Raw genomic sequence first — 19,858 nt, 5'->3', positions numbered from 1 at the left:
AGAAGTGTTATGAATAAATCCGTTAGGTGCTTGGTCTTGTTCAATTACGTAAAACATTATTTTCTTGGTTTTAGAATGCTATCAAAAATATATTTACGTTGATTTCTATTTCTTGTCATCTCTTAGTAAATATGACCATCATATCTTCTTTCTTAAACAATGTTCTCCTATATTCGTCGAATAAAAAAAAACAATGTTCTTCTATAGCATTCTCTCTCGCAAAATATTGGCGAAATGGTTCTGATTATCATCGTTATTTTGATGAGGTGATCATAACAAATGCTGTATTTCATAATGATTATTGATTCTGTAATAAATCTCCCTCATAACGAAAAATCACTCGAACCCACAATCTTATGAAATATCTTTATGTAAATTGTAAACTGAATCTAGTTGTGTCACACACACAAAACACATATTTCCATACTATTTGTACTTTCTAAATTAGGGTCGGGTTTGCATATCTGCTGATTTCACCATGCCTAAGCTAAGTTATCGGTATTCAACCAGGAAAGCTAAATTATTGCCATAAATTTTGGGGTGAAGTAAAAGTAAATCCCATGTTGTGTCGTGCCTCGCAAGGAAACTTGAAGAAGAGAATCAAATAAATTCTTTCACATTTACAAAACGCAAAAACTAGAATTATATATGCAACATAGTACAGCCAAACACACCGTTCAACCAGCCCCCCCTTGTGAAACCACGCTGGACACTCCAACCACCACAAAACAATAAGGAAACAAATAAAAAATATTGCTGGGCCCCACCTCGTGGGCCATTACTCATTCAAATCCGACCATATTTGGTTGATCGGATTGGACCGGTCCGGACCGGCCTAAATAAGCCGAGAGAAAATTAAGAGGGAGAGAGAGAAGGAAAGAGAGAGAGAGAGTCCAACCGTGACTGTGTGAGAGAGAGAGAGCGACAGAGGAGTCCCACCCAGAATTACCAAACCGCTTTCTCTCCTCTTCAAACTCGGTCACAGTCCGGCACGTCACTCTTTATCAGTCGCCGGCGATAAGTTTCGCCGCCGGGGACATGTGCCTTCTCGCTCTCACCCACCGACGAAGCTTTTCTCGATTACCGGGTTGGTTTTTGATTCTCTCTCTCTCTTCTGATTTTGTGGGTTTTATTGATTTCAGGGGATTAGGGTTCTATCTGGGTCTTTGCATTGAGGTGATTTTGCGATCGATGTTGTTTTGGTGTTGATCAATTTTGGGGATTTTGGCGCGGGAGAAAAATGGAATTTGTGGGTTTTTCATGATCGTTTGAAAGTTTGAAATTTTATGCTTTAAAGGCGATTTCTGTGATTTTAGGGTTTCTGGGATTCTGTGTTGAAATTGAAGAATCGTGTTATTTCCAGTACTGTTTGATTTTTCAGTATCTTGTGTAAATTCTTGGTTTTGGATTCTTTTTAGTTTCTTTGGCTGAAGACTTGATTTTGAATTTTTTTTGTTTTTGAATTTTTTATTGATTGTTTTGAATTTTTTTATTTTTGATGTTAACTATATATAGAAAAGGGTAGACTGTGGTTTGATTTTTTGTTGTTTATTTGTTATGGGTATTGATATGGGTGCAATTGTTGTTAGATTGGATTGAGCATTGACATGCATGGTTTTGTGAATGCCAGAAGGAAGGAATCTAGATGGTCTAAATTAGTGGGATGGGCCCTGAATTGGAGCTGAAACGAAATTCAAATTCTGCAATGGAAGTTTCAGCTGTGAAGGAGACTGGTGTGATCCGTATAGACCCGGAAGAGACGTTTATCCCTTGTGTGAGTAACTACAAGGAAAATATTTTTAACATGGATGAATTGTGTGCGAAACAGACTACTACATTGAATAGGATCGAGAATCAGGAGATAAATATTACAGAATGTTCTGGTCCAAATGAAAACGTTCAGATAGTTGAAAATGAATGCCAGGATTTGACAGAGAGCTCGAGTTCTTTTGGTGATACAGTATCTGGGACAGAGAATGGTTCAATGTTGGATGGTGATGAAGTTGAATCGCAGTATTGTGAAAATCCGTCAGTGTCATTATATGATGGTTATTCTGATGCATTTCATACAAGGTACGTTGGTTTGAATTATTTACGGATTGAATACCTTCTTCTTCTTTTTTTTTTTTCTCTGGTTTATTTTTGGGACAACCTTCTTTGATGTCGAAGGATGGTAGTGGTGGCTCAGGAATAGTTGGTTATATTTTGGGATGATTATAGTGTTTGGTATGCTTAAACATTCTCAAGAAATAGTAATTTGTTTGTTTGACTTATTTTTCTAGTAGACAAAATTTACTATTACTATTAGTTTGATTTCTAGTGGACTGAATGCATATAATTTCTCTATATCTTTATGCATTGTTTATAAAAGAAAAAAAAAATGAAGCAATCAATATGGTTAAAGGGTTGGGGATGGGGATTCATTTTTCCCTTAAGGCTGCAAGGATTCATGCTCATTTCCAAATTGGTGATGTGGTGTGAGTGGGGGCATATTATTTTACCGCAATGAGGGGAAAAAATGGATCTAAATAGTGCCCATTCCATCCCTAATGAATCTTCTCATGCCTCAACTTCTTAGGTTTACATATAAATTTACTTGGTTCAGATATTTCATGGTCAATTTTGCTTGCATGTTTGTTTCTGTACTTGACAATTTTGCATACTCATTCCTGAACTTGGATCTGACTTGATGCCTTTTCTAATGTGGAACATGGAATGACTTGAGGGTAAATTGCAGTATCTGGTGACATACATTTTTTTTAGTTACTTTAGTGTGAATGTTTTTAAATTATCCACAGTTATTGGAAATCTTCATATATTGCTGTAAAAACATGGGGTAACTATCGGTGGGTAGTCGCTTTCGGCTTTGATGCTTCTATCTACTTTAGTGTTCAGTCTTCATCAACTACATTTGTTGGATTGAACATTAGTTTTGTTGTGCCACTTGTGCATCAACAAATGATATAAAGAGCTTTCTTTTTTTCCACTTTTTTTTTTTGCAGTTGACCCCTTATTGCTGTCATGAGTGTATGATGACTCTCTTGCGTAACTGTGTTATATATGTCAAATTCATGTGGCTTTACTTGTGTCTTTAATTTATAGGAAAAAAAAGTTGACTGCTCACTGGAGGAAATTTATACGGCCTCTTATGTGGCGCTGTAAATGGCTAGAACTGCAGATTAAGGAACTTCAGTCCCAAACCCTGAAATATGACGCAGAACTTGCAGAATATGATAAACTAAAGCAGTATGAATTTGGAGGTTACACAGCAGAAGGTTTTGATGGAAAGTCAATACCATTTTCAAGTCACATTCAAAGAAGCAAACTCATGAAAAGGAAGAAAAGAAAGAGAGTTGAAGATACTACTGATATAGTGTCATTTACGTCAAACCATACACTGTTTTCCTATTATGGTAAGATGTTCACAAATTCTGCCTTTTGGATTTTTTCGATTTTTTTGCCAACCGAAGTCTGATAATTGTTTTCAATTGCTTTCTGCGTTTCAGAAAATAAAAAGTCTGGTGCTAATGGTGGTTCCATGGAAGAGGATTGTGGTAATTTAGGTAAGTATGGATAACAATTTAACTAAAAGATCTTTTGGTTGCACCCCTCGCTTGTACAGCTGATTTTTTTTCCTTTGGGCGTGCATATAAAGCATCCATGTATTTCTGTCTCTTTCTGTTTCTTGTTTTTATTTTTATTTTTTTCTATATACGTATAGAAGAGTAGTAGGTTTTCTTTTGTTGGGATCAAGGAAGATGATGAACATCTTTTGTCTGATTTTATTTGTTAAAGGCCCTAGCAACGTTACCTTATTGCGTTGCCTAGCCACTCCTAACAGATCATCTGATATACACTGAAAGTCAAGATTATGAAGTCGACTTTGTTGCAGATAAACCACCCCCCCATCTCTCTCACTACAATTTTTATTACTCATCCCAGGTTGAAACAATGAAACCTTTTGGTAATAAAATGTACTTCTAATCTGGGACCAGTTGCATGCTGCATGTTTACTTGTCTAGATATCAGTTGACACCTTTCTCTAAGTATCAATACTTGCACTTAAAGATTGATATTTTTCTTCCTTTTTGCTGCATTGCTTGTATTGTGGTTCTTTCATACCACTTACCCTAGGTGACAAAATTTATCATACCTAAATCTTTGACTAGTATGCAATTGAGGTTTTATTTGCAATTGTCTTCTCATATATTTATATATTTACATGAACTTTCCCTCCACCAACTGTTTTCTGAAATTGAAAGGCTTGGCGTTGTCACGGGAACAAAGTATAGTCAAGAAGTTAACACTTGAATGTAAATAGTTGATCCATATGCAAAGGCTCATGCTATGTGCACAGCCGAAATTTTTCTGTAGAACGTGCAGTCTGTGCGGTCTGAGTATTTATTTATTTTTCCTCTTTTACTTCATATGATTTGTTTTGTATAAATTTTGCGGCTTTAAATTGTCTTGGTGTAATGGATGGAAATGTGGTAATTTATGTCATTTTGGTCTTATTTATTATCTGATGACATACCATCTTAAAGCTCCTGCTTTCATGTTTATCTTCTATAACTTTTTATTGATGTAACAGTGGGTAGAAGTACACATGGCATAAATGAGTTTGAGATTGAGTTCAGAGATGGTGATAGTACCTTGGAAGATATTCTTCGGAAGATTGAAGTGGTACATTCACAAGTCTGCCGGTTGAAGACCCGAATTGACAAGGTGGTGAAGGAAAATCCTGCATTGTTTGGCTCTGCTCTAAGTCCTGCTCAGAGTCCTGCTCTTGAAAGTGGGAATGAATTACTAGCGGAAACTCTACCATATGCATCTCAGCATATATCTGAGTGTAACACTGGACCTTTACTTTTGCCTAGTAGTGCAGTTTCAAGTCTTGAAGGGCTAAACCTTCTTCCTGCTAAAATGGGGAACACAGATCAGCCTTTGATTGGCACTGAACAGGAAAATGTAAGTTTTTCTTTTATGAAATGATTTAAATACCCCTTTTCCTATCTTCTTTTGGTTTTAAAGCAAGTAATTGTAATAAATTCAATTGACCATGCTTATCAATTTAGGTTTTACCCATGAGTCTTGGTACCGATAGCTTTCACTTTCTTTGTTAGTGTTGTCGTTCTAGAGGTTTCAACTTTTTTTTCTTTTTCTTTCATTTATTCATTTTGCTTTCCGCCAAATGATATCCCTCGCTGGTTAAAGCTTGAATAATCTATGGAAAAGATTTTGGTATGATTTGGTGATCTTGGTACTATTGAAAAATATCTGTCATCCCTCACTGGTTAAAGCTTGAATAATCTATGGAAAAGATTTGGGTATGATTTGGTGATCTTGGTACTATTGAAAAATATCTGTCATCCCTCACTGGTTAAAGCTTGAATAATCTATGGAAAAGATTTTGGTATGATTTGGTGATCTTGGTACTATTGAAAAATATCTGTCACCTCTTGTTGTGTACTAGTTGACAGAGATCCACTGTAAACTCTTGTTATATCTGTAACATGGGGGACATATCTTTTCTATTCATACTGGTCTTGGTCCTCCCTAGTTTTGATTTACTGCAATCATCCACCCCTTTTTTCCCGTGTGATACCAATCCGTGTGTTATTTTTGGCTTGTTCAAGTGAAATTGGGTCTTGAAAACATTTATTCGGGTTCCGACTTCCATGCTGGTTCAAATCATGAAAAGGGACTGATTTTTCCTTCATGTATTCAGGCTGTGGACAGATACCTTGTACCCAATGCATCTGCCAAGAAAGAGCCACACGATTTTGAAAACAATAATGATCAAGTCATAGAGAAGCCTCTCCTATCAAGTGCTCAGCAGAAAACTAATTTCTCTGTTCCAGCTTCCAAAACTGTGCCAAAAAAATCCAGCAAACCTAATGCAACTGAACAACCTGGTTCCACTACAAGGACTGAATTCCCTTGGAACACAAGAAATCGTGGGAAGCGTAAACCTGGTTCGTATAGGTTGAGCCGGAAATCGTAGAGTTAGTTGCACTAGATGTGACTAAATATCATCTGTTATGATATTATTGTATATGGTGCTTATTCTGCTGTACATGCTCAGCTCTCTGACATGCAAATATGATTTCATCTGTACATGCTGCTCAATTAGGCAGACACACTTGCCCTGTTGCTCAATTAGGAAAGTTTCACAACCTGATGATGTTTTTGTGTAATTGATTTTGGGCATTATGCATCAATCATCCTTGTGTTATATTGTAGAGCAATGTATAGTTTTTATTTATTTTGGATTGTTTACTTTTTAAGTTTTATAGAGTCTGGAGGAGAATTGCATTGAACCTTTTGGTTGTGTCCTCTCACCTCTTGCTTTAACACTGATCCTGGATGCCCCTCATGAGCAGATATCATTTACATTGATAAAATAATCTGTGTTACAATAATCTTATACATAGTTTATTGGAGTCGTCTTTTGGGGAGAGCATCCTGAGGCGTTGTCTCTACTGAAGAGAGAGAGGAGATTTACCTTCTTCCTCAAAGGAGAAGGGGCCATCGTGTTTCTTATCTGGGCAGGTTATTATTCTGTTGCTAGTTTCGTCATGAACATTCTTCTGGAGATCTTTACAGTTATGAGTGCTATTACTGTTGCCGTTGGCACGAAAAGGACGTCTGGGACGTTCTTGATCATTTTAAGCTGGGGAAGAGTCTCCCCAGCTTTTTTAGCAGCCAAGGCTGCTGGAGGTGTTACTATTCCGGCGAACAAGGTAGTGGGATCAGCCTGGCTGGGTTTCACACTCTTGTTCATAAATTCAATGAATTTCTCTTTTTTTTCATTCGTGTCGGCCTTTATCCAATCTTCGAAGAAAGCCTGTAGAAAGTTGAATGTATTAGAGAGAGAATTGACCACAAAAATAAGTTTGTTAAAGCAAGTTTGGCAAGTGAAGTTGCATTCGCAATTTCAACTGACCTCTACTTCCTTCAGTCGGGGCGCATCGTAGTGTCTACCGGGCATAGCAGCATTAAAAGTGCTGGATAATATTGTGTTAGAAGCAGAATTAGATACATCGATGTGGTATTTAACATTGTGGTTACAAACTTACGTGAAAACATCAAGCATGGCAGCGTGAAACTGGTCAAAAGTTGTGTCCTCCTCATTTATAAACTGCTGGTACACTGTTCCCATTGCAAAACTGATCATCTTTGCGGACCCTACTGTCATGGAAATGAACTCAAGGTTGGTATAGGTTATATGAAGCCATTCAGAGTTCTTTTAAACCAAAGAAAGTGTGAATGAAAACAGTATGTGAAAAACCCAAAAATAAAACTGAATGCATTAACAAAAAGAGAAGCAACCTTGGCCCATAGAACTCATTAACAATCCCATTCTGTAGCAGATTTGTGACAACAGGCCAATAACAATAACAATAACAATATGTGAAACATACTTATACTATGAGATCAGGGTGGAAGGAATTATGGAATGTCCTATTTACTAGGTGCAAAGCAAGGTACTTATTCTTACTTGAAATCTGGTTCTTTGCTTGGAAGAAACTTTAGCTTGGGAGGGGGATCAGGCATCAGGCATCAGGCGTGTGCCTCTGTAGTTATGTCCTCCTAAGGTGTTTCACATGGTAATGCGTCCTTGCAGTTGTTGCCACATGTATTCCTGTTTTTTTTTTTTCTTCATCATGAAGTACCTACATGAAAATGTAGTATGGTACAAGTCAAGCAATCAAATTCAGATATGTACCAATTTCCAAAATGTGCATTAAGACAGGTATGCCCACGCTTTGAACAATTAGTAGCATTCCTAAACCCAAAAATCTATAGGATTAATTACAAATGACTCCCGAACTATGAGGTCGTTAAGCTTCTACTGCACATTTTTAGGCAATTAATTACGTGGCAGTGAAGTTAGGATAGGGCAACTTCGTCATTTCAGTACGTGATATTGCAATTAAGCAAACAATCCCAATACTAGGGATGGGTATCGAACTCGTGTGGTCATCTCTATTGCAAAATGAGGACCTTACCGCCGGACCACTCGATGTTTGGGTTTTTTAACCGCAGGATACATTTTTGGTATATATATTACTCCTTCTGATTATTGATATATTTTAGATTTGTATTATAAATAGTAATTTAGATATCCTTCAAAAAACTCATTGTTAATAGTTTTGTCTGAATACATGCTCATAAAATTATTTAAGAATATCAGAATATGTAATACCTGAGAGACTTTGAAAATAAAATAAGCGTATTTTTTTTTTAAATTTCAACGACTTAAAAAAATGTTAAGTTCGTTTTTTAGATCAAACATATATATTTAAGACATTAATTAGAGTTTTATGTGTAGGTATTAAGAACTTTAATTTTATGTAGAAAAATAAAATTATCGTATCATACTTGACAATTTCATTATGCTTTTATTTTATAGTAGGTTTACAAAGAGCTGATTTTAACAATGCATCAAAGAAATATATACAAATATGTATTTTCACTAACCTCCAAAACTAATGGAAAACCCCCAAACTCATTAAATTTTATTTATTATGAATTGAATGATAATAAAGAAAGTCATAGTTATATATTAGACATTCAGTTGTAGGCATAACTGTTAGTTGTGGCCCAGTGGATGGCTCTCTTTTATTGAAATTAACGAGCCCGGGTTCGAACCCCCGTGTCTGCAAATGGAAAGATTTTTATTTGATTGCCATCTCATGAGGAAATGCCGAAATTGCCCTCGTACTATTTCATCCTTAATTGCCATGTCAGCGGTTAACTGGGTCAGGTATGAAATTGTTAACGGAATTAAATTTGAGGTATGAGAACGACAAATTTCAATAGTTAGGTATCAAACTGAAAATGATCTCATAGTTCGGGTGTCTTATGTAATTAATCTAAATCTATATGCAGGCTGCCATTTGAAAAAGAGCCCCCAAACAGACTGCAAACCATCTTAAAAGTGTAAATGCAGCCAATTGAAACGTACCAAGATTGATGATCACTGAAAGTGCACACTGTGGCTTGTTGTATAAAGACTATTTTCCCAGACTCATGCAAGGCACACCATAGCTATAGAACATGGCACTTGTCCCATCATGTGCTTCCAACTCTGCAGCAAAGTCATATGTATAGCTTCCATAGATGTGTTCATCCTGTCCCCAGCCACAAACTCCTTGATTCTACCATCAACCTCTATAAAACTACAACCAACTTCTTTATCTGCTTGATTCTTCCGCATCAAACTCTTAATATCATCTGCATCACTCCACCTTCTCTTTCTGGCATACAAGTTTCTCAATATGACATAATTTCCATCATTCCATGGCTCCAGTTTGACAGCCAACTCTAAAATTTTGTTGGCTCTCGTGACATCCTCATAATACCCACATGCAAAAAGAAAGGAACTCAAAATTATCCCATTAACATCGTAAGGCATGCTCTTGATCAACTTTTCAGTTTCCTCCAAGCACCCTGCCCTTCCTAAAAGATCTACCATGCAACCATAATGCTCAATCTGTGGAATGAGCCCAAAGTTCTCCATTTTCTTAAACCAAAATCTCCCTTCCTCTACCAGACCACAATGGTTACAAGCGGACAGAACACTGAGAAAGGTTATATTGTTCGGCTCATACTTCCCCCGTTGCATCTCTGAAAATACTTCTAGTGCCTCCTTTCCATGGCCATTGACTGCAAACCCATTTATCAAAGCATTCCAAGAAGCCGTTTCTTTTTCAGGCATCTCATCAAAGAGTTTTCTGGCCTTTGTAATTTCACCACATTTAGCATACATATCCACAAGCGCAGTGTATATATTGGTCAGCTTATCAAGTTTCTTCCTCTCTACAAACTCGTGAACCCAATGTCCTAAATCCAAAGCACCCAAATCAGCTATAGCTGGAAGAATGCTCACAATCGTTACAGCATCCGGTTCAAGGGACGTACTTGACTGCATTTCATGAAACAATCTCACGGCTTCATGGGGCTGTTTGTTCTGGCAATAACCACCAATCATCACATTCCAAGAAACAAGATTCTTCTTCGGCATAGAATCAAAAAACGATTTAGCGGCCCCTACATCACCTCGATGGCAGTACCCATATATCATACTAGTCCAACTCACCACATTCCGATCCCTCATCTCATCAAACAAACTCCGAGCCAAACCCATTTCTCCCACCTTGACATATCCATCAATCAACGCATTAAACGCAGCCGAGTCCCTCTCGGGCATCTCATCAAACAACCTCCTCGCACCACCCATATCTCCCGCTCTCGCATACCCGCAAATAAGCGCCGTCCACGACACTCGATTTCTCTCAGTCATTTCATCGAACACCTTCCGCGCACAGCCAATCCTCCCAAACTTCACATACATGTCAACGAAAGCCGTCGAAACATACAAATCCAAACACAACCCAGTCTTAACAGCATGACAGTGAATCACCTCCCCCTCCAATCTTGCCCCATCTAACCCACACGACTTGGCCAGAGCAGTAAAAGTATACCCATCCGGCTCGAAATCCATGCGCCTGAGAGTTCTATAAAGCGCAAAAGACTCGGCGGATTCGGCAATGTGGGCTTTGATGATCGCATTGCAGAGGAATGTGTCGTTTCTATTGGGTTGCCGATCGAAGACGCGGCGGGCGTGTTTGATGAGTTGGGAGGGGGAGGAGGAGGAGGAGCAGGTGGTGATGAATTTGGTGAGGAGATTGAGGTTGGTTTCGAGGGCGTTTCGGAGCATGAAGGCGTGGATTTGGAGGAGAGAGCGTGGTGAAGTGTTGGTGCATTGTTGGAGAAGGTATAGGCATTTTCTTTCTAAGGAGCTCCATCTCCATAGTTGGTCTTTCATTCTTATGCACTGGCGCCCTTCTTTGTGATTTTGAATTGCCGTTATTTCTGTTATGGTTTGTTTACACAAACTGACAAAAGCGCTGGTGGGAGGGGTAGGGACCATGCCTAGAGTGTAACAGGTGATACAATCGAGTATTTCACTCATCGATCTAAAGAACAAAAGATTAGTTATTATTTAGTTTGGCAAAAGCTGGAAAACGCCAAAAGTAGCGTACGTTTGACAAAGTCTTTTACGGAAGGGTAATGTTGTAATTTCATGTCTTCGCGGTAAGTAATTTATTTTACTGGAGGACAGATTAGAGATTTTGCCACAAGATCGATCGAACAAACTGGGTAGAAAGTAGAAACAGTCTGGGGAAAGCTCTTCAACTCATACCCGAGCGACCAAGCTTGTCTGTGAGCTCTGTCGTACCAATGATCATGTATGCTGAGATTGCCCTAAAAAATCAAAAGGAATGGGAGGGGGTTGTCCTTATTGTTACGGCCCCTGTTAAAAGAAGGATGACGATCCTCGTGAGCACAGAGCACTGGTCTGTTGAAATGGTCAAACAATGTGTGGTATGTGAGAATATGGGTAATCACTGGGAAGGCCACGCAGACAGAGAGAGTGGAGATGAGGAAGAGGCGCAAAGCAGGCAGAAAAAGAACAGGAAGCATATGCATGTAACAGACAGTTGAAAAAACCTTCTCAGCTATTGTGTCTTGGATTAAATGAGCATCAGAAGAGATTGTAGATTTGTAGAAATGACTTGGAAGGTCATGGAAGAATTGGCTTGACTGTCAAAGAACGCAAAGTCTTGCCTGAGGACTAATTTCAAGTATTCCATTCTCATTCTCGATGTCTGTCTCTCAGCAGTTCTGATCCAACAAATCCGTCTGCAAAATTTGGTTATGGTCAACAAAAATTTCAAGCACACCACCAGCATGTAATTGTTTCATTCGGCTTATCAAATTATTAATTTCAGGAATAAACTAATGTATATGACTTGGGACTAAACCCTTTAGCCAAGCATCAGTAACAAGTGTAGAGCAGAAGTTTACATACCAATGAAAGCAGATATTCCCACTCCAATTGCTACAATGAGCAGCTTGAGTGAGTACTGTAATAAAGAAAATGCAAACTTCTTAGCCATACATCTGAAAATACTAATAACTAGAACTTTACTAACATAAACTTGAAAGATAAAATTGAGGAAGTTCATCAATTACCTCGTCGATAATGTCGTTAGAGAAAGTAAGAGTAGCAGCTCCATACTCATTGATGACCCGGCTGAGCACAAACATTGTAAGAGGTGTCATCAATCCATCTCCAATGCTACCCAAAGTTCCAAACACCATCAGTAACTTATCCACACCATCTGCATACCTGAACAACAGAGAGAGTGGAAGGCGACGCATTTCATCAGCCGAGTGATTACCCATATTCTGTCCACACCATCTGCATACCTGAACAATGGCCGTGCCTTTGAAGAAGCAAATTGTGAAGAAGCGCGTCAAGCAGTTCAAGAGTCGAAGGTGGTGGAGACTCCGCTGGTCTTTGCTTGCAGCTAGTTCGCCCTTTCGGGGCCGAGATGCGGCGGCTGATCCGCCATCGATATGGTATAACCCCTCCCCTCCTCCCGCCCCCGCCCCACAACAGCGATTCCACAAAAGCCCTCGGCTATTAACCAGACGGCGTCGATGACGACGGGAACTACCGTCAACCGAGAAATCCCATCGCTGTCCCTTGAAACTCATCACGGCGGATGGTGGTCGGCCACGCGTCTCGGGACCACTCTGGCGTACGCGACTTCGGCGTAGTCCAGCGCTTTCCATTTAGTTTACATGAAATTCAAAGACAACTAATATTCAATTTTGATGTATTGTTGTTTGACATGCTTGGTTAGCTAGGATAGGGGAATTGAAATGTAAATGTTTTGTATTTTAAGGAACTGTGTTATGAAAATCGATATGTATATTTACTAGAAAATATACATATTGTAATTTTGTTTCATTTATGGAAGTTTTATTTTAAAATTGTAAGTTTTCTTTTGCCCCTAAGTTTTTGCGTCCGCCACTAGGTTTTACTTGAGTTTGCAATTTTCGATATATAGAAAACAACCGATCTTTTTCCCCTCTCTTCTACGGTGATCGATCTTCCCTATATTTTTTCTTTTCTTTTTCATTCTTAATTGATATGTACAAGCTTGGTTGTCGATTAACATGAAGTTTGAGATTGTTATTTATAAGGTTATCAACACTAGTTTAGATTATGATTTCAAATAGTAAGTAAACAAATCAAACATAATTAGTTATATTCCTATTTTGATTGCGTATGGTAACAACTAAATGGAAATGAAATACTTTTATACAGATTCCTTATGGCCTGTATTCTAGTTGATTCTGGTTTGTGATATTTTTCGGTCTAAGTTAGTAAACGTGTCATTAATAATTTTATAATGGAATTGACAAAGTCCTCCATGATCGAGACTCGTCGTGGAATTTCAAGTTTATTCTGCTGTATTCTAGTTGATTCTGGTTTGTGATATTTTTCGGTTTAAATTAGTAAACGTGTCATTAATAATTTTATAATGGAATTGACAAAATCCTCCATGATCGAGACTCGTCGTGGAATTTCAAGTTTATTCTGCTGTGGCCAAAGTCCATGACGACTTGGGCTGCCATTGATCCTGAGCGTCAAAACTCCCACTGAGACGTGCTTAAGTTAAACTACCACTGAAACATGCTTTGAGAATTAAGTGGAGGACCTTGACACTTAGCTTTCTCTGGCCGCCAACTTCAACTGCTGTATCTGATTGAAGTCTAACATTTTTGAAGCACACAATTCTAAGATGAAATTCCCCAACGAGAGCAAACCTACAAAAGAGGGTATAAGATATAAAGTTTATAATCATCGGAAGTTATGCAAAAGAACAAATAAACTATAGTAATAGAAGCTGAATATATTGATAATATTGGTTTCTGAGTTTCTCCCTTTAATTAGATACAGTGAAGTAGTAAACTAATGAATTAACAGTAGCTTCTATATATGAAAGAGAGATATAGTTATATACATATGATTAGTTAACTGGGTGATTATTACTTAATAATCGGCTCGTAATGATATCATGGCCTTCGAGTGCTCTCGTGTCGATCGCCATGGATACGGTAGATACCATAGCCCAATTTAGGCTCCAAGCTAGTCCTCTTCCTGAGTCCTGGTATGACTCTTATCTTAGGAAATTCTTATCCAACTTGGTCTTCTTTGCCTTATGACATGTTGGTTCAGTTACCATTATCAACGTGTTTGATAAGTCGTTTGCTGATGACGTCTGTTTGCTACCTTGCTGCTGAGATGCTTATATTTATAGGAAAATGTCCATTAGTCCTGAATCTAAATCTAGAGATATTTTGTTTCTATAAACAAAATCAGATTTTAAAATTTTCATCAACCCATAGACTATTTAGAGACTTAATGTCCCTAAAAGTGCTCTTCTCTTCAAATAGTTTCCTTTCAGTAGATTAAAGTCCATGTAGTGTTCGCTGTTAAGCTGCCCATGCCAAAATCCTTTTTGCTAGTAAATGCAGTCTGGTCAACACCATAAGACCCTGTTTGGTTAGCATGAATGTCAAAATAAAGAAATGATTTATTTTCCTTTCCGTACTGATATGGAATGGAAAAAGTTTTGGTATTTTCATGTAGGTGTTTTTGGTCATCAATATCTAAACCCTTCAACTTTGCAAATGATTCCACCTTTCTTTTGAGAGTGTGAAGCTCCCTCAACCTGCACAACATTATGTTACACAGTGAACAATATTGTAACAATAGTGAAGAAATGCAAGGACAAAACAAAAATTCTACCATAAAAATAGTATATCAACATCTTGTAAAGACTGACTTTGCAATCTCTGCGTGCCTTTTAGCTTCTTCTTCTATGAGATTAATGTCCCTAAAAGCGCTCTTCTCTGCAAACAGTTTCCTTTCAATAGATTGTTGTGCATGTAATGTTCGCTATTCAGTTGGCTATGCAGCCTCGCAAGATTCCTTTCCAAAATCCTTTTCGCTAGTAAATGCAGTCTGGTAAACCCCATAGAATAAGGTTTGAAATTTTGAGAAATAGGAAAACGGATGTTGGAACACTAGAAATTGTAATTCTGTGTCAAAATAGTCAAGTAAGTTTCTGACGATTATTCTTTCACTGACATTAAGCATGAAAATTAAGCATGTTTGTTATGTGAATACTAGTACTAGACCCCTGTATCGTTTCATTTTATGGCTTAGAACACCCGTGTCCATAACAGTGCTCTTCTCCGAAAACATCTTCCCTTAAACAGATTGGAGTTCATGCATTGTTCTGCTGCCCATGCAGGCTAGGAGATTGCTTACCTAAATCCTTTTCGCTTGTATATGCAGTTTGCATTGGTAACACCCATTGTGCATCAAATCTGCAACTGAATTTTGGAGGTTCAGAGTGAAAATTTAGCGTTCCAACACCATCACGTTTTTATTTCTTTGTGAAAAATCTGGACAACTGTTATATATTATGATGATGTATAAATATTTCTAAGCTAGTACTTACGAAATCACCAAAGCTCATCTTAGGGAAAGGCTTACTTGCATTGCCTATATCTGCTAACCTTGCAGACCACACAATAAGAGCTATTCATTACACTTTTATTTGTGTCTGTCATTTTATCGAACATGTTCTACGCACAGCACAACCTATTTCCCCAAATTTCAAATACAAAAAGGTTGATATATAGGGGTCGACACACACAAGCACAACCCTGTGCTAATAACAACATGACACCAGAGACTTGTAAACGAGTCGTAAAACTCCACGCAATGATACAGAGATCGCCATTTCCGAGAAAATTAATACAAGAAAAAGTATTGTAAGCTTAATAGTTACTCAAGGACATTCCAAATCAATGACTTGTTTCTTGACTATTGCATAAAGAGTAGTCAACTTAACTTGACTGCTTGATCTCCAACGTACCACTGATCTTGATTACTTACTGTTAATGAAAACTAATGTGTTAAATCAAAGATCCGCCGAGTGCACTCGTTTTAGTAGATATGGAACTGCACTCATCTTATAAGTTAGATCGAAGACTTACTGTTCTTAGGAAAAATCTATGCCACACTTATTGCTGGACCCAAGAATAAAGTCACTTGTATCATTCGTCCAACGATTTGAGTTCCACATGCATGTGTGTGCTTTGAATACTACTATACTAGTACTAAGACTGCTATAGATTTGTGACATTAATTATTACATATTTGTGTCTATAAATACCTCCTTCAGTAACATCAGGATGTTACCAAACTAAACACATATCATGGGGCTATCGTCTCTGTCCTTGATGCTTTTCTCCATCTACATTCTTTCAACAATTGTCAAGTTCCACCTTGTGGTGGCCAACTCTTTGCAGTCATATACTCCCCCTTGCTCTGCTGACGAGCATTCTGCCTTGCTGCAGTTCAAACAAAGCTTTGTCATCAACACAAGTGCTTCATCATGTTATTATGATTACGGTGCTTATCCGAAGACTCTTTCGTGGAAATCAAACAGAAGTTGCTGCTCATGGGACGGGATCACGTGCGACGAGGAGACTGGTCATGTGATTGGCCTTGATCTTAGTGGCAGTTGTCTCTATGGCTCTATCAACTCCAGCAGCTCCATCTTCCGCCTTGTTCATCTTGAGAGCCTCAACCTTGCTAACAATGATTTCAATTCCTCTCAAATTCCTCCTACCATTAGGAACTTTCCAAGGCTCAGGTACCTCAACTTCTCTTATTCGGGCTTTTCCGGTCGTGTCCCATCTGAAATTTCACACTTGTCTAAGTTGTCATCCTTTTCTATTGAGAGAAATTATAACGACAATCAGATGTTTTCACATGAAGGATTCTTGAGAAGCTTAGCTCAAAACTTAACTGGCCTAGAAAAACTTCATCTTTCTGACATTGATATATCTTCCTCAATACCTGACACCTTAGCTAATTTGTCACATTTGACATCCCTTGTCCTTGAAAATTGCAGTCTGTCCGGTAAGTTACCATTTTCTCTTAGCAATCTTAGACATCTATTCTATTTGGACCTTTCACTAAATAATATTTCTGGTCAAACCCCTCCTTCCTTTGGAAACCTTACCCGACTAACAGACCTTTGGCTTGGTTCAAATCAATTATCTGGCCACATCCCTGCTTCCTTTGGAAACCTTACCCGACTAACAGACCTTTCGCTTGGTTCAAATCAATTATCCGGCCCCATCCCTGCTTCCTTTGGAAACCTTACCCGACTAACAAACATTTGGCTTGGTTCAAATCAATTATCTGGCCCCATCCCTGCTTCATTGGGAAACCTTAGCCGACTAACGACCCTTCTGCTTTATTCAAATCAATTATCTGGCCCCATCCCTGCTTCATTGGAAAACCTTTCCCGACTAACAAGCCTTTGGTTAGGTAGTAATAATTTTAATAGTTCAATTCCTCCGTCGTTATTCAATCTCGTGAATCTTCGGTCCCTTGATCTAATGGATAATAATTGGAACAGTACGATAGAGTTCCACAAGTTTCTTAAGCTACAAAACCTCACCGATCTATGGCTATCTGGAAATAAACTGGAAGTGCTCATGGGATCTACATCTATGAATAATACAACTACTGTAGTTCCCAAGTTTGAGAATCTAATACTGAGAGGGTGCAACATAAGCGAGTTTCCAGACTTCCTAAGATCTCAAGATTCATTGAGGCAGTTGGATCTTTCAGGAAACAGATTGCATGGCGGAGTTCCAAAATGGATGTGGAACATGAGCACACAAACTCTTGGGGAGCTGGTTGTTTCTCATAACTTTCTCTTAGGCTTTGACCGACCCCCATCTACCATTCCTTGGGTCAACCTAGAATGGTTAGATCTTGCATCCAACAGTCTGGTTGGGGAAATTTCATCATTGATTTGCAATGCGAGTACTCTGAACTACGTTGATCTGTCGGATAACAGAGTGAGTGGTGTGCTTCCGCAATGCCTCCGCGTTTCGAGTAATGATTTGCAATATTTAAATCTTGGAAACAACAATTCGACCGGAAAAGTGTCACCACAGATTTGCAATCTGACAAAACTCTCCTACCTCGATTTGTCAAGCAACAAGTTGAGTGGTATGTTACCACAGTGTCTGGGACCTAGTCTGGAATATCTCAATCTTGCAAACAACTCATTTCATGGCATTCTTCCTCAAAGATTCACCACCGCAGGTTGCGATCTGAGCATGATTGATGTCAGTCATAACAAATTGCAGGGGCAGTTACCAAGATCACTTGCAAATTGTGCATCACTCGAGTTTCTTGTTCTGTCCAACAATCAATTTGATGATGTTTTCCCCTTATGGCTAGGAACTCTGCAGAAGTTGAAAATTTTGGCAATGCGCCATAACAGGTTTTATGGTGTGACAGGACAGCCTAAGAAGAATCTTCATTTTCCCGAGTTGCGCATTCTTGATCTGTCTTACAACAGTTTCAGAGGTAAGTTCCCAGCTGAATACATATTCTCTGGGTATGCAATTAGAGGTCTCTCAAGTGTGAAAAGTTCTTATCATAGTTATGACCATTATCTCCAAGGGAAATTCGTCCATACGGTATGTCAACTTTAAGTCTTTATAAGTTTTGGTATACCAACTTTCTTAAACATCAGAATGGTATGTCAAGTTTCTCCCCCGACCAAAGATCGGTACTTTTGACGGTCAGCTCCGTTACAACGCGATTCAAAATTCAAAGATGGGGGGGTACTATGGTAAATTTACGTGCGACCGATTAAACCTAATTATTTTCTCCTAAAAATTAAACTCTCTCTCAGCCTCTCCTCTCTCCATCTGGTCTCTTTCTCTTTCACTGTCCGCTCTCTCTCGTCTCTTTCGTTGTCACTCTCTCGCGTCTCTCTTTCTCTCGATCAACCTCTCTCCATCGATCATACAAGCAAAGATTTTGCGATGTCTAAAGTTTGGAGATACTTTCGTCTCTCTGGGGAGCCACCAACATACTCAGGTAAATTATGGTCCCTCTCTCAAATTTTAATCCATTTACTCGAATGAATCGCAATACTTAGTATTGTTTATGGCCATCAATCGTCTATGTTTTCATATTTCATGGGCGTGTCTAGGGTTTGGATGTTTACTGTGTTTGTTTTTGAGAAGTTTTTGTCTTGATGTGCCATTATTCTTTAGGGTTGTCTCTGTGATGTCGGGAATGAAGTGGTTGGGGATTTGATCGAGAAAGGATCAGGGCATAAGGGTGGGTGGGTGGGTGAGGGTCTCTTAATTCCCCCAGATTGGGGGTTTTCAACATGAATAAAGAGGGTTGTGTTTGGGGCTTGGTTGGTGACTGTCATAACTTCATCATATGCATGCTTTGGACGAATTGATTGTGTTTTGTGTGTGCTTAATGTGTAACAAATAAAGGGAAAAAAAGTGACAATTTTTTTTCCCTTTTTCACTTGCAGATCCGAACTGTTTTTACTGTGAGGGTTCACCATGGAGGAAGATTTCACTCTAATAGGGGATTAAATAGGCATTATAGAGGAGGGGAGGTATGTTTTGTTGATGGAGTTGACCAGGATAAGGTTTCTATGACTCAAATCCACTACTGGGCAAATGATTTGGGGTACCAATCACCTCCAATTCAATTTTGGTTTAGGATTCCTGGGAGTGAAGAGGGATCAGGATATTTGCCCCCTAGGAGATGACATAGAGGCAATAGAGATGTGTGATCATGTCTCCCCTAGGACTAAGCTTTTAGACATGTACATAGTGTGTACTAGTGAAAGGAAGGTGTTCTGTGAAGAAGAACTTAATGTATATAATGAAGACTTAGATCATACTAGTTTGCTTGGTTGGTGGATTGATGATGTGGAAGAAGGAGAACCTAATCATGAAGAAGATGATGTTGATGAGAACCTGAATGATGTTTTTGGGTTTGGGAATGATGATTTAGTGGATGACGATGGCCGAAATGATGAAGCTTTAATAAGAGATGGACATGTTGATAAGA

The 19,858-nt window shown here is 38.6% G+C and overlaps 4 protein-coding genes across 4 annotated transcripts in view; 2 read left to right on the top strand and 2 right to left on the bottom strand.

The window, feature by feature from the left end:
- Positions 1-863: 863 nt before the first annotated feature.
- On the top strand, positions 864-6,260 carry LOC101291176. Its single transcript, XM_004306941.1, has 6 exons — positions 864-1,087; positions 1,631-2,073; positions 3,103-3,413; positions 3,507-3,563; positions 4,592-4,968; positions 5,729-6,260. The coding sequence occupies exons 2-6, from the start codon at positions 1,664-1,666 to the stop codon at positions 6,002-6,004; spliced, it is 1,431 nt and encodes a 476-aa protein (XP_004306989.1). The 5' UTR covers positions 864-1,087; positions 1,631-1,663; the 3' UTR covers positions 6,005-6,260.
- Positions 6,261-6,556: 296 nt separating this feature from the next.
- On the bottom strand, positions 6,557-7,387 carry LOC101294223. The gene is made up of 4 exons (XM_004308462.1): positions 7,333-7,387; positions 7,080-7,191; positions 6,947-7,007; positions 6,557-6,847 (listed from the first exon to the last, which is right to left on the bottom strand). Exons 1-4 carry the CDS (start codon positions 7,361-7,363, stop codon positions 6,557-6,559), a joined length of 495 nt encoding a protein of 164 aa, XP_004308510.1. The 5' UTR covers positions 7,364-7,387.
- Positions 7,388-9,034: 1,647 nt separating this feature from the next.
- LOC101293937 (pentatricopeptide repeat-containing protein At2g44880-like) lies at positions 9,035-10,807 on the bottom strand. Its single transcript, XM_004308461.1, has one exon. It carries the CDS (start codon positions 10,724-10,726, stop codon positions 9,035-9,037), a length of 1,692 nt encoding a protein of 563 aa, XP_004308509.1. The 5' UTR covers positions 10,727-10,807.
- A 6,545-nt stretch (positions 10,808-17,352) lies between these two features.
- The window catches only part of LOC101293641 (receptor-like protein 12-like), a 3,967-nt gene continuing 1,461 nt past the window's right edge, over positions 17,353-19,858 (top strand). The window contains exons 1-3 of the mRNA XM_004308460.1: positions 17,353-18,450; positions 19,036-19,120; positions 19,505-19,848. Of these exons, the coding sequence (XP_004308508.1) occupies positions 17,353-18,450; positions 19,036-19,120; positions 19,505-19,848 (1,527 nt within the window). The remainder of the gene's footprint in view (positions 18,451-19,035; positions 19,121-19,504; positions 19,849-19,858) is intronic.

This window comes from Fragaria vesca, linkage group LG7 (genome assembly GCF_000184155.1).
Source record: "Fragaria vesca subsp. vesca linkage group LG7, FraVesHawaii_1.0, whole genome shotgun sequence".
NCBI classification, from domain to species: domain Eukaryota; kingdom Viridiplantae; phylum Streptophyta; class Magnoliopsida; order Rosales; family Rosaceae; genus Fragaria; species Fragaria vesca.
Note: the sequence above shows the minus strand (reverse complement) of the source record. Positions and strands in the feature narration are given on the sequence as shown.

Bases quoted from the DNA above. Each gene is read 5' to 3' on its own strand.
- LOC101291176 (XM_004306941.1), top strand. From the start codon at position 1,664: ATGGGCCCTGAATTGGAGCTGAAACGAAATTCAAATTCTGCAATGGAA. The intron at 3,414-3,506 runs GTAAGATGTTCA...TCTGCGTTTCAG, and splicing joins TACACTGTTTTCCTATTATG to AAAATAAAAAGTCTGGTGCT. The intron at 3,564-4,591 runs GTAAGTATGGAT...TTGATGTAACAG, and splicing joins AGAGGATTGTGGTAATTTAG to TGGGTAGAAGTACACATGGC.
- LOC101294223 (XM_004308462.1), bottom strand. From the start codon at position 7,363: ATGGGATTGTTAATGAGTTCTATGGGCCAAG. The intron at 7,192-7,332 runs GTTGCTTCTCTT...TTTCCATGACAG, and splicing joins AATGAGTTCTATGGGCCAAG to TAGGGTCCGCAAAGATGATC. The intron at 7,008-7,079 runs GTAAGTTTGTAA...AATATTATCCAG, and splicing joins GCCATGCTTGATGTTTTCAC to CACTTTTAATGCTGCTATGC.
- LOC101293937 (XM_004308461.1), bottom strand. From the start codon at position 10,726: ATGCTCCGAAACGCCCTCGAAACCAACCTCAATCTCCTCACCAAATTC.